Source organism: Vespa crabro, chromosome 11 (genome assembly GCF_910589235.1).
Source record: "Vespa crabro chromosome 11, iyVesCrab1.2, whole genome shotgun sequence".
Taxonomy (NCBI): domain Eukaryota; kingdom Metazoa; phylum Arthropoda; class Insecta; order Hymenoptera; family Vespidae; genus Vespa; species Vespa crabro.
This window is the reverse complement of record NC_060965.1, coordinates 6,498,311-6,516,181: the sequence shown is the minus strand read 5'-3', so window position 1 is coordinate 6,516,181 and position 17,871 is coordinate 6,498,311. Positions and strand designations below refer to the sequence as shown.

General features: G+C 40.7%; 1 protein-coding gene across 19 annotated transcripts in view; it reads left to right on the top strand.

Annotated features, from left to right (window-relative positions):
* The window catches only part of LOC124428004 (serine/threonine-protein kinase tousled-like 2), a 54,978-nt gene that overhangs the window by 30,147 nt on the left and 6,960 nt on the right, over positions 1-17,871 (top strand). For 2 of the 19 annotated variants that reach the window (XM_046971534.1, XM_046971522.1), the window contains exon 1: positions 17,169-17,859. The exons of 11 other annotated variants lie outside the window; for them this stretch is intronic. In XM_046971534.1, the coding sequence (XP_046827490.1) occupies positions 17,830-17,859 (30 nt within the window). In that variant the 5' untranslated portion in view covers positions 17,169-17,829. Of the gene's footprint in view, positions 1-8,751; positions 11,180-14,130; positions 14,552-15,429; positions 15,570-17,168; positions 17,860-17,871 lie in introns of those variants that run through there. 6 more of the 19 variants (XM_046971538.1, XM_046971537.1, XM_046971543.1 and 3 more) reach the window with 6 other exon arrangements.

Below are 17,871 nucleotides of genomic sequence, written 5' to 3'. Positions count from 1 at the left end.
AGTAAGCAAACGTTCTTATGCTGCGTTGCCAGATTCTTATTTTCTTTCTCTTTTTCTTTTTCTACTTTTTTTATTTTCTTCTTGTTTTTTTTTTTCTTATTTTCATCGCGTGTCGCATCGTCTCCATGCTCTTCATTAATCGTTCCGTCGTCGCGTGCGCGTACTCCTTAATGATAAAAACAAGAACAAGAAGAAGATGGTGGAGGAGGACGAGAAGTAGGAAGAGGAGGAATAAAAAAGGGTGTCAAAGAAAAAGTAGGAAATGGAAGGATCAAATCTTTTAACGATTATATATATATATATATGTATGATTATTACATTAACAACTAACGGTTTTTCATTTTGAGATATTTTTCACAGATCTTCGTATTTTCGTTTTCGTATGTTCGTCATTTTCATTTTCCACAATGAAGATTTCCTTCGAGAAATTCGCCGTAGGGAACCACCTTCCACCATTTTACGCGTTCCGCACGCCCTCTATGTCTTCCGGTTTCTCTTCAATTCGAATCGCGTGTTCTTTATTCTTTTTTCTTTTTTGTTCCTTATTCCTTGTAAAAGAGCGAAAGGAGGGTAATGTCTCAAATAAACTTATTGACTCTGTTTCTCGATTTAGACATAGAAGAGGAAAGAGAGAGAAAGATAAAGGGAGAGATATTAATAGGATTGATCAACGTATTTATCGTGTGAGTGACATTAAATTGTTGTCTCCTCTTGTCGGAGAACCTTCCGCAACGCTGATCATAGTTTCTAACGGATTCTCTCGTTTCTAGCGATGACCCGGCCAGAGGTGCCCGAGGCGGCGGAGCCTGGACATATCGTAGTGATTGGGATCAATACGCTTAACCACACTACCACGCAATAACACCCCTGCTTGTCCCCCTTTGCCTCCATCGACCTCGGTATCTCTCTTCTTTCCCCTCCACCGTACCTTCCCCTCTCTTTCCGTTCTCTCGCTCTCTCTCTCTCTCTTTCTCTTTCTCTTTCTCTTTCTCGCTCCCCAGGTCTCGACCTCGCACATTTTCCCCTTCCACCCTCGCCACCATCATTGCTACACCACAGCCGCCACCTTTCGTTGTCCTCGACCTTGCCATCGTGGATTCTTCCACGAACCGCAAAAATCCACTTCGAATTCCATGAAAACTTCTCGCACGAGATTCTTCATCCTTATATATTCCTCAGTGTCTTTTTCACGGTCCTCTGAGACAGCCGAATCCCAGATGGCGGAAGGAAAGAGAAAGAGAGAGAGAGAGAGAGAGAGAGAGAGAGAGAGAGAGAGAAATTACTAAAGAAAGAAAAGAAGGGATAAGGACCAACCTCTCGAATTTCTTCGTTGCCCTACAGCGCCGACTTGTGTGTGACGCGTCCTTCTTCTCTTTACTAGTTGATGATCCGGTTTTACAAGTTGAAGGAAAATAACGGGTTGCTTGCTTTTGTCTATAATCTACGATGAAACTGTTCTAATTGAAACAGCAATGACGATGACGATGATATATATATATATATATATATATATATATATATATATATATAAATTATCGGCATTTACTAAAATTATTAATATCAAAAACATTGATATAAGCCAGTCTAAGAAGCAAAAATATATCGTATTATACCGGAGAAGAAGTTATTGGCATCATAAATCGATAATGCTTAATTAAATGTCTTTACTTCTATAATATTGTTAGACTATAAATTGACATTGTAGGACTTATGTTTGTTGCCTCGTAATGTACTTTCTCCTTTGACAGCATTCTCGCGTCAATACATAAAATATAACAAGACGTTAATGTGTTATTATGAGGATGTTTCTCCAATCGTCGTTCCTTTCAATCTTCGCATGATTTATCCTACGTTCAAAGATTAAGGTAACAATTAATGGTAGAGATTAATAATAGAGATAAATAAATAGATAGATAGATAAATAGAGAAAGAGAGAAAGAGAGAGAAAGGAAAAGTTTATATTATGTCGTTTAGGTCGTCATTTTTCTGATTTCAATTTCTTTTTCTTAGTTGCTCAAGTTGGTCATTCAAAAATTCTATGATAGAAAAAAATCCTAATGAAAAAGATATTTACTTTGTCTTTAGAATGCAGATTAGTTAAAATTTCAATGAGAAGTTTGATTATTGATTCATTTGATCAATCAATAAAGAAAAAACAGACTATCATTTTGATTTGTTTATCGTTTAAGTGTATATGGTATACATACATATATATATATATATATATATATATATGTGTATATATATGTATATGGTATACATATATATCAACATCCAAACGATTAATCGAACCAATCGGATGGATTAAAGAGAACGAAGGAACAATATGCAGCTCTTTGCACCGCAAGGCTTGTTGGTCCACGACGAAACTTCAACGAGCGACGGTTTGCCGCAGAGAAAGAGAGAGAAAGAGAGAGAAAGAGAGAGAAAGAGAGAGAGAGAGAGAGAGAGCCGCGCATCGATCGGGAAACGTAACCGGAAGCTTCTGGCAAACTTCTCTGACAGCGTTCTCTGAAAAGGGCGTGTGCATCGTTCCAACGAAGAATTAGCAAATTTATGTTCTAGTTTATATAGGATGGACAAACGGGCTCGACTACAAATCGTTGCTCTCCGATCATATTTGCCTTAAGAGATACTTCGCGAACGTATCCTTTTCGTCATTTTAACTGTGATACACTCATAAATGACCGATATTGTATTTTTCTGATCGAGACTCATTTAAAGAAGCTTTTGAAAATATGCTGAAATCTACATATGTTTGCTTGCGCTTGTGCGTGCGTGCGTGCGTGTGTAATTAACGTATATAAAAAATCAGAGTAAAATTTCGAACTCAGTTACGATGTAGCTGTAATTTCTGTTACTTTAAGTTTTCGCAAAAGCTTTTCCCGATAGCTCGAATTTGCGATTTATATATGTGCACATTCTCTCTCTCTCTCTCTCTCTCTCTCTCTCTTTCTCTCTGTATGTATTTTTCGAATCCTCCCTTCTTCCCAATAGAAAATTGCTTGCACTCGTCGTTATCCTTTCTCCTTTAAAGAGAACGTTTTTCCCTCCAGCTTTTATGAAATATCCACCTAGGCGACGAGCCAGGTTTTCTGCTTCTTCACGACAGCCAACCCCAATCCCCCCATTGAACCGCCTCGTCGTTAAAGTCCCACCATCACCACCACTACTACCAACAACTAGACCTTTTTCCTAACGAGTGTAGAAGTAACATAGAAATGTCATCGCCGTTAGGAAATCGTATCATCTTGAAATGTGCTTTTAAATGATTTTTTAAGTGATTTTAATTCTTCTTGATATTTAATTTAAATAAGAATGAAATTTATCTTGATTAAGAAACTAAGAATTATGAATATATTTAAGAGAGAGAATGACTTTTTTATCTAGATCTCATTATGTGTTTGTATATATATTTATTTATATTTAATATGTATATACATATATGTATATGCATACACATAAAAAGTTGTATCGAATATTATCCGATCTGAAAATCGATCGTCATTCATTCATTGTGTCGTCTTTCGTCGGTTCTTCTCAAGCTCGAAAGGTGTCGATAAGGCAGAAACACAAGTCGCGCACTGTGCGAGAGAGATCGATAGAAAAAGCACCCTCTCTGGCTCGTAGCACGCGAGTACTTGCTCCGCATGCAGTAGCGTAACACCGGTGAGAGGAGAGCAGCAGACGGTCGGTCGACGTACCGTCTATTTATATACACACACCGCGGCGGGCGTCCAGTCGAGCAACGACGACGATCGTGTCGCGTCGTCTCGCTTCGGGAGGAGCCGAACCTGCCGGCCGTATCCCCACCATTACCACCCTCGTCGCGCGTGCTACCATCCGCTGTCTCTCTCTCGTCTGCTCTTTCAATGGACGGCAGTCGACTAGAGCGGATCGCTGTCACGACGCTCCGAGCGTCGAACCTCCGTTTGTCCTTCTCTTCGATCCTTCCACGCTCTATTACGTATTACGACTATTATTATCCGTTATTTTTCCTTGATTCTTATTCACACATCGATATTAAAAACGATTTTTATTTAACAACTAGAAAAATATATCTTATTGCAAATTGTTTTTAACTAATGCCGATAAATGATAAATGTATAAATGTATCATCGAATTAAGTTCTTATTCTAATAAATGAACAATCATAACTTAAATTCTTCTTAAAATTTGATTGGACTTTATATAAGGATATTGATAGGTTTCGTATTATTGGTAACGTCCGATAAACAGTACTGATCGTTCCGATGATAGCGAATAAGTCTCGGTCGAGTTTTACTCGAGTCGTACGAGAACACGAATTCCGGTTCTTCGCTTCTCTCTTTTGTCTCTTATTCTTTTTCTCTTTCTACCATTCTTCCGCACGATGTAATCATACGAATTCGGGCTAATCGTGGCGTTTCGGTCGTCGTCGGACCGAAACGCACGAGGCGCCACGCGCGAGATGTGCCTCGAGCTTCTCCTCTCCTTTACCCATGGGCGTGATTGGCCAAGGGTCTCGAGTCACGAAGGAGGGGGTGGGAGGGCGCGGAGAAGGGATATTCTCTCCCCTTCGGCTCGCAAGGCCAGCGAAATTCATTATTGCTGGCACGCAAGTTGTTGTGTTAGCCGGTATATCTCGTGCTCTCTGTGTTTATTCGATTGAGTATATATTACTGGAGTTTGCGGGAAAAGGATTCTTCTTCATTCTCTTCCAGGCATCTCTCAAAATGATTACGGATTTGCTCGTGGTAACGTATACCAAATGATACAAAGAGAAATCATCACTGTTATTCGAACGAAAAAGTTTAATACGAATCAGGAATCGTTTCCTTAGTTTCAGAATCTTCATATTTGGAATTAAACCCCAAACCTATCGGATATTTCAAAGTTCCTGCCATTTCTAATACCCATGATTAAAGACTGAAACAGAGAGATAGAGAGAGAGAGAGGGAGAGGGGGAGAGAGAAAGAAAGAGATATTAACTTGGGTAAAGTATAATTTGAACATAGTTCCGATATTAATATTGTTAGTACTATTTCTTACGATTGATTCCATCCACCCTTAACGTCTAAAAAGTTTCGTCTTGTGATCGGTTTGGATCTATCGTAAACATTGAACGCGTCCGTATGACTACGGAAACACACGACTAACCCTCGCATACGATATGTTTTGGAAGAAACTATGAACTCGGAGAGCAGAAGCTTTCTTCCTCTCCATTCGTTCGTTCGTTCGTTCGTTCGTTCGTTCGTTCGTTCGACCGTCCGTCCATCCGTTCATTCGTTCGTTCGTTCGTTCGTTCCGTATGCGAGAACGCACGAACGACACCGAGGTCTTCCGATTACAGGATGTAACTGGTCGGAGAGGGTGAAGGATACCGTACCGCGAGATGCACCGTCGGTGTACACCCATAGGGTGATCTCTTTTCGTTTCCCGTTGCGCACCACCAATCAACATACGCCAATGAAAATGTTCTTTTTCGTTTCAATCCAATAGAAATTTTGTATGATATCTATACCAATACATGTGACATATTTATGCATGATATTTCTATATTTGAATGATCCGATGAATCATTTTGAGCTATAATAAGTCAATGATAACAGAATTGGCTAGATATATTTTGTTTCTTTTATTTTTTGTTTATTTCTTTCTCGAACGCCTCGAATTCTCAGGGACGTTTGAAATGGGGAGACAAACGGGAGTGAAATCGTTCGGTGAAGGAGACGGTATCGCGTTTCGCGAGTGGCGCAAAACGTGTCTCTCGCTGCGGAAAGCCGATTCTGCGTCGCTGCGTGACCTACAGTCTTGGCGAGGGAGATTCATGAACGTAAGCAAGCAAGCAAGCAAGCAAGCAAGCAGGCAAGCGAGCCAAGCAAGTAAGCAAACTGAGCCAAGCAAGCGAGCAAGCAAGCAAGCAAGCAGGCCGGTGCATGTCCCCTGTATTGATCCTTTCGATAGTAAGTAGGTACCACGCGCATTGTATGGAAGGTTTATACATACTTACCAACCTTGGGAACTAAATACGTAGGGACGGTATCGCGTGCGAAATGTTTTCCTGGAGCCATTTTAGTGGTTTGAACCTTTTTCTTACAAGAGAGAAAGAAAAAAAAAAATAAGGGCATATTTTTACCTTTCTGATTGATTTAGCTGGATCATTTCCAGAAAGCTGATATATTACTTTTTCCATCTTAGTTTGTTTAATCGAACACATCGAGTAGTATACCTCTTTATTTAATTTCTTATCAAAAATCTCGTGGACCCCTAGCTTTATATCATTTAAAAAAATGATTTGATCGAGGCAACAACAAAATCGCTAGAGTCTACCTTAGCCGAGAAAAGGGCTTAGAGGAAGAGATATGGCGGATTACTCTCTTCTCTCTCTCTCTCTGGGGTTAGGTGAGGGGTAGAAGGAAAGAGGATCATCGAGATGCACGCCTCTGCACACACAATGCAACGCGGTAACAGGAGACACCTAGTGCACGGGTCACAATCTGCATTACCGTCCGCTTTTACCGCCACATTGAGCTTCTTTCGCCGACTGCTGATATATCGACGCCTCAGCAAGCAGGGGAAACACTTGTAGTGCTCTCTCTCTCTTTATCTTTCTTGTTTTGCCCTTATACTCTCTTCTCTCCATTATATTTCACCTACGCATCCAAGCGTGTGACTCTTCATTGCTTCTCTTCTTGATGACTCATCTCTATATCTTTTTTGTATATTTCTCTCTCTTTCTCTTTCTCTCTCTCTCTCTCTCTCTCTCTCTCTCTCTCTCTCTCTCTCTCTCTCTTTCTTTCTATCTATCTATCTATCTATTTATCTATCTATCTATATCTCTCTACTTCTCTTCTTTATTAGAACGATCACAAGAGCCCATCATGAAAGACGGTGAAAAGGTTAACTTCTTCTTCTTCTTCTTCTTCCCTCTGGTACTTACTTACCTACCTGCAAGGACCCCTTGTGTGTCACACGAAAGGGCACAGATTTTACCGTGCGATCGAACGAACGTCTTTTTACCGACTGGCTATTTGACAAGAGAAAGTTTAACGGGAAGCCACGAGATCTTTAATCCCTTAGCTTTTCGTTAGGATCCTTTCATAGTCGCGCTAACTCTAGAAACGTTAGGATTGATTTATTATTCTCTATCGTTCATGAGAAAGCCTCGAATCTTCCTCCATCGTTCTTATACTATTGCTCTAGGGGGCCTTTGGAGAAAAGAGAGTACGTTGACCGTGATTTGAAATTTTAACGAGAACTTTCTAAAGTCGATACTTATCATCTTCTCTTTTCTTTTCTTCTTTTGCTATTTATTATTAACTATTTTTAAATATTCGAACATATTGAACATATCACCGACCTATTAAAATATATAATTTTATTTGTTAAATAATAAATGTCGTCGTAAAATTTAATTAAAAAAAATATATATACCGAATAAATTAAAAACGCATTTCTCGATAAAGTCCAATCGTTGATATATTGCTAATTTAAAATGGACAGTTGGAATATAATTGTATATTAATTTCTTCAATGAGTGCTTTATTAAAATTAATTATGATATGTCCTCACGTTGATTGTAAAAATGAAAAGTAAAGAAAAAGAAAGGTCAATGGATAATTAAATTCGGTAGGTCATATGCATTGCTATAAAACTTCAATTATCTATCACTTGCATGATTATTTTTCATGATACTACGTGCTATACACGTTGCATATCTTATTTACTTCATATAGAAAAGAAATTTAATTCCTAATATGTGTCCTCCTTGTTAAAGAAAATCTTTTTAATCTCAAGAGAATTAATGATCATCGTATGTATAGTGTTCATTTAAACACTTCTAACGTTTTATTTCGTAACCAATTTATAAAGAAAAAAAAAGGCATAGATATGTCATGATCGTCAAGTTGTTCAATATCGTTGATAATGAATCATAATCGACCAAAGAAAATTTCGTTATGAAGTTTTTCAAGAGTTGCATTGCGCGCATACGACTTTTGTCGAGTTCCTTTTTTCTCTTTTTCTTTTCTCTCCCCCCCCTCTCTCTGCTCTGCAGAAACTGGTCGGTTCCAGCGACCATCTAGTGCCACGTAGAGGAACTAGGGCTTCCGATCGTTACTGATCTACCTACGTTAAGTGTTTGGTTGATGTCAGCTTGCCTGTGTGCCCCACCCACCCTGAACTCTCTGGTGTGTTATTACACCGCATCCAAAAATGACCTCAAGGGAATCGTATATATACCTGGCGATTCTAACTCTTAGATTCTTTTAGGACAGTATACAACTATCTTGAACGCGCAAACATTATTTTTCGTTTACCACTTTCATTTTCTAAAATCTATTCGTCGATTTTTGTGAATATATATTTTTTTATTTTATTATTTTATTTTTCAATGTATTACGATCATCTTTCATCTCTCATCTAATCTGATCAACGTGATAATTGTATGTAAGCCTAAAAAAATATCTTTTTTCCTTTGCCTTTTTTTTCATGTTATCGAGATTTCAAAGAAGATAATTTTGAGGTTAATAAGGTTTAAGTACAGAAGAAATTTTTTTTTAGATAATAAGTTTGATTAAAAAACAATATCTATCATCTGTAATAGATCATATGTGTATGACGATATTTTTAAAATTTCTATAAATGTTTATAAAAATCTTAATTTTAACTTAATATAAGCTTATTTTTAAGATTTCTATAAATAATACTTAGTTAAGAAAAAAGTGATTAAAGAAATATTAATTGATTGCAATTATAATGTCGATCTTTTTCCAATTATTCCATGATCTTCAATATTTGTTTTATGCTTAACATATATATATTGGACATATATACATGACGTGTGTGTATGTATATATATATATATTGTGTGCATGTACGTGCAAACACATACACGAAAATCTAACGTGGCGCCGCCGGACGCTACGATTCCTAAGCTGCCAAATGTCGGTGGATATTCAGAAGCTCCACCTGCCGACGTTATTTACGGCCGAGGCAACGATGTTAGGAGTCTGACTCTATCTCACTCTGGACAATTAACAACGCCCAACGATGTATTCCGTTTAACCATAGAAAGTCTAATCTCGTAGGCGCGCTTGCTTACTCGTTCGTTCGTTCTTTCGTTTGTTCGTTCGTTCGTTCGTTCGTTCGTTCGTTCGTTCGCCGCGTCAGTCACACACAGCATATATACACACGTACACATACACAGAAATAGTGCAACGAACGACAGCAAAGCAAGCTTATACGCATGTATATCTCCTGTCTCCTCTATTACCGTGTTGTGTAGTGTGAGATGAAACACGGTCGACAAGAGAAAGACGAAGAGAGAGAGAAAGAGAGAGGAGGGGGAGGGGAAGGGGTGAGACATCGTAGTATCACGTGCTGTTGACCTGCGAACTAGTACGTGCGGTTATGTCGTAACTTTCACAATAAGGCATTTTCATCGTGCGATCGTGCTTAGTTTGCCTTATTTTCAATTCGTTTCAATCTCATAAGAAAGGGGATAGGGGAAGGAAGAGAAACAAAAAAAAAAAATAAACGGAATCACATTGTGCGCTTTTTTTTACGGATTATTATTATTCTTCTCTCGACGGACGTACACATTTTTATCGGATAAAGGTTTTTCAATCGGTAATGATACTTTTCTCTTTATTAAGCCGCTAAAATAAAAAGAACTGGCGCGAAATTTAAATATAAGAAATTGTGTACAAGAGATGTGTAACTCTTTCGAAATTTTCCATTGATAATAATAGTCGAGAAAGGAATGTGAGTTATCAAACGTGAACGATTAGAAAGCGTTATTTTTATAAGCGTATTATCTGTGTTCTTCCTTGCGTGTATTATTCTGTGGTATATTATACTTGTTGGTTTATTAAGAGGAGGAATCTAACAGTTAAAAGTTTCTTTCATTATGTCTCGTCGAAAAGCAATGGCCGGCTCAGGTATATGACGCTTCAAATATAGGTATGATGACTCATGGTTAGTTATTTGGGACGGCTTTAAGATGATTTTAAGTTAAATTAAACACGAATAGTGTGTGGCGCATCCGTCGTAAGAGGGGAAGATCCTCTACGTATATACGATCAATCAGCGTCCCAAGGTTGCCAGCAGTGTTCCCCATCTTGCCGGTCGAAACAACTTCTTTCTTTTATAGTTAGCTTCAGGCTGAGAGCCAAGTATCGTGCGCCGTCGTCGAGTTGCATTGTAACGGTTCGACTACCGAGAGATATGCCATATAACAGGAAAAGTGTGTCATCGGAACGTGATCGTTAATAATAATCTCGACGATTCGACAAGAACGGAAATCACGATTTCAAAAGAAAACCAAATTTAAGATTGTTTTGTCGAAATATTAAAAAGGGTATCGACTCGGACGCGTTTTTTTTTTCCTTATCGTAAAATATAGTTTAAAATTTATTTTTTATTTAGAAACAAATATATAATTGATTTGAATCTAGCAAGATAAAATTATTATCACGTCGTACAATGTTTATCGTTAATCCGTTCAATTAGAATTTCCTAGCACGACGAGGTTTTACAATATTTATAGACAGTATGTATTATATCAAAAGATAATAAATGAACGTGTGTCAATTCTCCCATGGGATGATAAAATGTTGCCGCTGCGACGTTTAAAGTGTGTTTTAGACAAGACAGTTTTACCGGTGTAACAGAAAGAAAAAGAGAGAGAGAGAAGAGAGAAAGAGAGAGAGAGAGAGTAGAAGAGTGTGGAGCGTTCGTCCTTGCACAGTGCCGACCCGACGAAGCATATATCTAACCTCTCTCTCTCCTGAGAATAGGGCGCGAACGTGCGCGCACAGCAAGCGAGCGTCGTATACACAGAAAACCGCGTGGCGAGTCACGGCGCAAGTCGAAACAACGAGGCAACGCCGCGTGGCCGATCAGCTGGTCGGCCGCCGGCACTACGAGAGTGGGGGAAATCGCGCGCGACTGGGCTAATGAGTGTGCGACCTATTGCTGCTTCTTGGTGGTGGAGGAAGCTTCTCCTCGAACGAGAGCGCGAGCGCTCGCTCGCGCATACATACGAACACACACTCACTGGAAAGGGTGAGAGAGAGGGAATAACTAAGCCGCACACCAACCAACCAACCAACCAACCAACCAGCCAGCCAGCCAGCCCCAGGAACGATCTTGCGTTCTCTTCTCTACTGCTCTGTTGCCGACGCAACCTAGACGTGTATGTGTGATTTTTTTTCTTCTCTTCCACACCGTCAACCACATTGCCACCTCCTCCGCTGTCTTTTCTACGATCGAATGGCATTGCAAGGTCTAGGAGCCGGCTCTCACAACCGGCAATGAGAGAGAGAGAGAGAAACACATTCACACTAGACTTCTTTATCTTCTTAGTACTCCGGAGTATGCTTTTTTCATTAACTTAACACTTTTAACACGATTCTCTTTTCGAATTTTGAATGGAATTCTTTTTTCTTTTTGTTTTGTTTTTTATATTTTAGGACAGGTTTTAAAGGGGACACGCGCACCTTTTTGAAACAATTTTTTTCTTTTTCTTAATTGTTTTAGGGGAATTTTATTAATAATCTTTTCTTACACCCATACGAGTTTTTTCTCTCTTGTCCGTTATGGTCTACCAAACGATTGACCTAGAAACACAATTTATCGAATTCTTTTGAAAATTTTGTTTAAACACTCGCGGATACACTGTTATGATATCTTGATATTTAATACAATGATTGAACTCTTTTTTCTAACACTGTCGAATTAGTTGATTTAAAATATTATACACTGTATTTTTATCTCTTTCTCTCTCTCCCTGTCTCTCTCTCACAAATATACACACACACATTTGTTAGTAGTACACTTCATGAAATTCTTTCTTTTTCTTTTTTTTTTTTTTTTTTTGTAAAATTTGACTTAACAATTGATGACACACATAAAATCAATGGTCGAATTATAAAACGTAAACTACGATTTTACATTATTCGTAAAAATCAAAAAGGATCGATTAGATCATCTTTGTTCAAGAATTGCAGCAAACAAATTCAATTTTATTACATTTCTTCTTTTTTATTTTGATGTCTACAATTTTATCAGGTTAAAATATTCGAATTTGAAAAGAAAAAGAAAAAAATAGAAAAGAAGTAGGAATCGAAATCACGTAAGAATTATCTTGAATGGAACGATCCGACCGACTCGGCGGTCCAACAAGCTATGCTCGTTCTCCCGAACGTACGGCTGGTCGCAGCTCGTCCGGAATCATCCCCACCACGATTGCCTACCACCGGTAGTCTCCTCTAATACGCGCTTGCACGGCACGACACGCGACGACGGTAGACGTAGTGCACAGGGCCGTCACCACACGACGGCCATCGCATCGCGTCGCGAGGGCGCTCGAGTCTTAAAGGTGAATTTACACCTGACACTTGTGGCACGGAATGTAGCCGTTGACCGTTTTAATCCCTCGCTACGTCACGAATGACGACGACAGACGACACGACGAACGCTTCTCTATACGTATTAAACGATTTTACTTTAGAAATGGAATTACGTCATTCGATTAAATAAAGACCTACTATATTATGATTATTATTTATATTTTTGATTATAAATATATTCTAAATATAAAACATTTCACGTTATTTTATAACAATAAGACAATCGATGATATAAAAAAAAATGAATTAATTAAATAAAATCTTTGTAACGGCATATTATAACGATGGTCGGTAATCAATAGTATATTTTGTTCGTAAAAGAGCCATGATAGTTGATAATCAACGGAGACATACATTTGATCGGAAGTTGAAGAAAAAGACAACTCTAGTGAGCGAACGAGCGAACGAAAGAGAGAGAATATGTGTAAAGTGGAAGGGGAAGAGGTCGACGCGTGATAGGCGCAAGACGAGAGCCGGGCAGCGAAGCGCGTATCACGTACAACGTATCGCGGTACAACGGCACCCTTTTGCACGACGCGCCGGTACATACAGCCACACTTGGCCACATCGATTTTACTGGCTCGCTTGCACTCACACTCGGTCGATCCGTTCACCGAAGGAATGTCTCATATGCCTTCTCTCTTTCCCTCTCTATCCTCTCTCTCTCTCTCTCTCTCTCTCTCTCTCTCTCTCTTTAGCGCAAAATCTCTTCTCTCCGTCAGTCACGCGGCGTTTCTTTCGGTCTTACTCCGTCGTCGAGTGAGTCTCTCCTTCCCTCCCCTCCCACCCCTCCCTCCCCCCTTTTCCTCTGGGTCCGTGCTCGCCAAGCTTCGTCGCTTCGCCCGCTCCACCCTCTCCATCGTCGATCCTCCTTCCCCCCCTTTCGCCGTCTCCGTTCGTCTCTCTGTTGTGATCGCGGGGCGGTAGCGCGGTGCCGCGGGGAGGTGAAGTGGTTGCACCTTTTGCCGCATCTCGGAATCTCGCTCGTTGCTCATTTGCTGTAGCGCGGGGGAGAGAGAGAAAAGGGGGTGGAAGGGAGAAACAGAGGAATAGTGAGAGAGAGAGAGAGAAACTTCCAGCTAGGTAGTAGTAGTTGTGAACGGTACGGTGGTCGGACAGTTCCAGTTCCGTTTCGATTAGACGAGTCCACACGCCGGAATTTTTGGCTCGTGAAAACGTACGCGTAATGCTGTTTATCGTGGCCATTGACGGCACTCTGTGCTACTACTGCTGCTGCTTCTGTTGTCGTCATCGTCGTGGTGGTAGTAGTAGTAGTACTAGTAGTAATAATAGTAGTAGTAGTTGTCGGTGTTCTTCCTCTTGTCTTCGTTGTTGTCATCGTCGCGTCGTTACTCATCAAAGAGCAGTGTGTCAATCGTACTGCGTCAATTTCATGAGATTAAAAAGCTCGAGAAAGAACAAAACGAAGTGAGAGTCAAATTCGTCTGATTTATTTTTTCTCGTCGGTGAAGGAAAAGGAGAGATAGAGAAAGAGAGAGGAAGAGAGAGAAAGAGAGAAACAGAAAGAAAGAAAGAAATGACGATGGCTTGACGGCGGTTATGGCTAACGTAGTAGGACTGTCGAATCATCATCATTATCATCATCATCTTCATTATCGTCGTCGTCATCGTCTTCGTCGTCGTCGTCGTCGTTCTTATTGTTATTATTATCGTTATCGTTATTGTTATTGTTGTTGTTGTTGTTGTGATCGTTATTATTGTCGAAAACGAAAAGGAGAAAGAAGAAAAATCGGTAAGGAAAAAGGGGAAAAAGGGGAAAAAGAGGAAGAAATCGCGCTACAGAAAAATTTTCGTGCAATCATCATCGTCATTGTCGTCGTCGTCGTTGTCGTCGACGACAACAACGAGAACGACTCGCCGGGAGTACTGTCGCCGTAGTATATACGCTGTTTCAAGCCAACTTGCGAACACGGAACGCGCGCACGAGTACGAACACGAGCGAGCGAGCGAACGAACGACGAACGACGTGGCGGGGTGGGTGGAGAGGAAGAAGCATAGACAGCAGCCGGCTGCTTCTCTCCTCCGCTGCCCGAGAGAGGGACGATACCCGGCCCTCTAGCCCAGTTCCGGGCACGGTCGCTGATCCATCGATAAGGAAGTTTCCTGTTCTCTCAGACACACGGATCATCCTCTCGGTGCGTATTCGGCAAACGAGCGGAACGAGAACACATCTCCTCTGTGTGTCTACCTACTCCTCTGCGCACGAGATTCCTCGTCGTAAGGCGTCCCGTAGCACGTGAGCAGCGGCTCTCTCCCACTCTCCTCTACTCTTCCCTCTTTCTCTCTCCCTCCCTCTCTATTTCTCTCTCTCTCCCTCCCCTTCCCTTTTTCTTTATATCTTTTCGCAGAAAGAAGAAACTTGCAGGTAATAATTTTTCTTCTTTTCTAAACGCATCCTCGTATATATTTTTCTTACCGATTCTTTCCTTCTTTTTCATTTTTCATTTTATTTCCATTTTCTTTTACATGTCGTACGTACTTAACGGATGCACGCACACACGCACGCACATACTCGTGCCTCTAAGTTCTATCCTTCTTTCTCTCTCTCTTTCTCTCTCTTTTTCTCCTTTCTCTTTCTTTCTTTATTTATTTGCTCTCGGCATTCGCCCTAAAGCTTCTTTCTTAGTCGTGTGTATGCGACATGAACGTTAGGTTAGATCAGCACGGTTCATACACTCCAGCGCGTAGTCGCATCGCCGAAAGGTCCGACACCGCGGAATCCTCTCGCTCGCGTTGCCAATGCCTGGCCGCATACTGCGATCTGTGATTCGTCGAGTCGCTTTTCTCAGTGAATCGGATGCGTTCGTGTGATAGGACGACGGATTTCGAACCCTGCTGCTTCGAGATTCTCTTGCTCTTCCTCTCCTTCACCACCTCTCTCTCTCTTTTCTCTTCTCTCTCTCTCTCTTTTCTCTCTCCTCTCTCCCGCCTTCCCTCTACCTCTAGCCCTACCTCTCTCTTCTGTTTCTATCTTACTCGCTCTCTTTCTCTCTACATACGCTCTCTGTTACAGTGGCTCGGCGTCGATACTCGGTAAACATCCCGGTAGCAGTTCCTCCTTTCATCCGTTTTACCTTCTTCGCGAAAAGGCGAACAATTGTTTCAAGATGAGACGCGAATAATTTCCTCCTTTGTTCAGGGCTCATTTCGTACGTAAGTATCGCGATACTTCAGAGCCGGCTTCGAAGTTGATTTTTTTTTATGTGTCTCGATGTCCTTTCTTTTTTATTTAATATCCCTCATTTTTTCTTTCTTCTTTTTATATTTAATTTAAAAAATTTTTTTTCGTTCCTTCGTCGCGTCTCTCTCTCTCTCTCTCTCTCTCTCTCTCTCTCTCTCTCTCTCTCGCACTTATTTTATGTCGATAATAGATCTTTATTTTTAACGAAATAGGCACGAACAGAGATGATCGTCCCTTTAACATACTTTTTCACATGGAAATTTTGTCATCTTCATGTCCAGCATGTTCCTCTATATTACCCTTCGTCTTACGAAAATTGATAGATGTAAACTGGCCAATATTATTACTGGGGAGTGTAGGATATTTCAAAATGACGACCAGCAAGCCGGTGTCGTCGTCGTCTATATTCGCATTTTAAAAATGCGAGAGGTTCGCTTTAAAATATTCAAATGGCGTAGACGTTGAGTGCGTGTCCTCTATCGATCGTAGGAGTGGTGTATTAACGACGAAGGCACCGAAGTTACACGAAGGATTTATACTCTCTCTCTCTCTCACTCTATTAAAAATGTTGTCATCGTTAAGGGATCGTAATTTTATGAAATACATATATGAAAATTGTTAAAGAATATTCAATTTTATTTCGCGGCTAACTTCAGTACAAAAATAAAAAAAAATAAAAAATAAAAAAATGCCATCATTATATTACTTCTCTTATTTATTAATAAGATTGACGATTGTGTGTCACTTCGTATATACATTGCGTTAAACATGATGATAGTTGAAACGTATCAACGAGATTTCTTCGATAATCGTAAATCGAATGTTTTCGATTAGTATCTCGAAGTCCCTTTTATCTCGAGTTACGACATATACATTGTAAAGAGAAGACACATCGATAGATAGACAGGACAGATGGACAAGCAAACAAGCACGTCCATCTTTTTTTCTTTCTTGTTTTTTCTATATATTATATATATATATTTTTTTTTTATCGAACCGAGATGGCATCGACGTTAGCACCAGAGCAGCAATGCCTTTAATTCTGAGTTATAGAGCGTGCGCGCATATGTGTGCGTGTGCATGCTATGGATGTATGTACGTACGAGTGTATGTGTGTGTATGATGTATATATGTATGTATACGCGATGGTGGCAGAGAGCGTGGAATTCGAACGTGTGCGTTCCGCCTGGCAAACGCGCAAACGCGTGACCGCGTCCATGAGGACTTACCATTAATCCGGGTTCTTAACCGCGCACGGGAGTAAACGTGGCTGACACGCCGGTCCCCGATGATGATGATGATGATGATGATGATGATAATGATAATGATAATAATAATAATAGTAATAATAAGAATAATAATAAAATAATAATAATAAAATAATAATAACAACAATAATAATAATAAGAAGAAGAGAATCGCTGCGCGTAATTTATCGTCTTACCGACGTCATCGGCCGTATGACGTGAATAGTTTTGCCTTCTTCCTCCTCCTTCTCTTTCTCTTTCCCTTCTCCTCCTTCCCTCCTTCCCTCAATTTGTAGACGCGTACGATAAAGAAAAGAAACCTGGCTATAATAACAAGATATATATATGTATGTGTGCTATGTATATACAATATATATATCTCAGTATTTGCTCCTCGAAGGAGAATTCGGAAGCGAACTTGTAGTGAAACTGCCCCCTCGTGGTGCGTTGGTTCTGTCTGCTGCTGCTGCTGCTGCTGCTTCCCGATCCGACCGACGACGACGACGACGACGACGCAACCACTCCTCCGCCATCGAGTTCTTACCTCTCATCCCCTCCTCTCCTTACCTCCTCGTTCCCTCCGAACTCGAAATCTCCCCACCCCGAGTCTATCGCTTGAGTTCCTCCTTCTCTTCCCCTCGTTCCTACTCTGGTCTCTTCTCGTTTCGTCGCCGGTGCCTTCCCTGCTGTTGAGAGAGAACCCTCTCCTCCCTTCCCCTTTGCCCTTCCGTCCGTCCGTCCGTCCTCCCTCCCTCCCTCCCTCCCTTCCTCTCTCTCTCTCTCCCTTCCTCTCTCTCTCTCTCCCTCCCGCCCGCCCGCCTGCTCTCCTCTTCTATAGTCCTCCATTTTGTCGTGATTCCTCTAGCTCCGAGCGTATATCGCACATTTTGCTCGCACGGTGCTATTGACTTTTACGTAGGAATCGTGCGCGAAAGTGTGCCTATGTTTGACATACTGCCGATCCGCGCAAACCGAGAGCACGACTATGGGACTCCACCATAGGCTGCCTTGGAAGGTGTCACTCTCT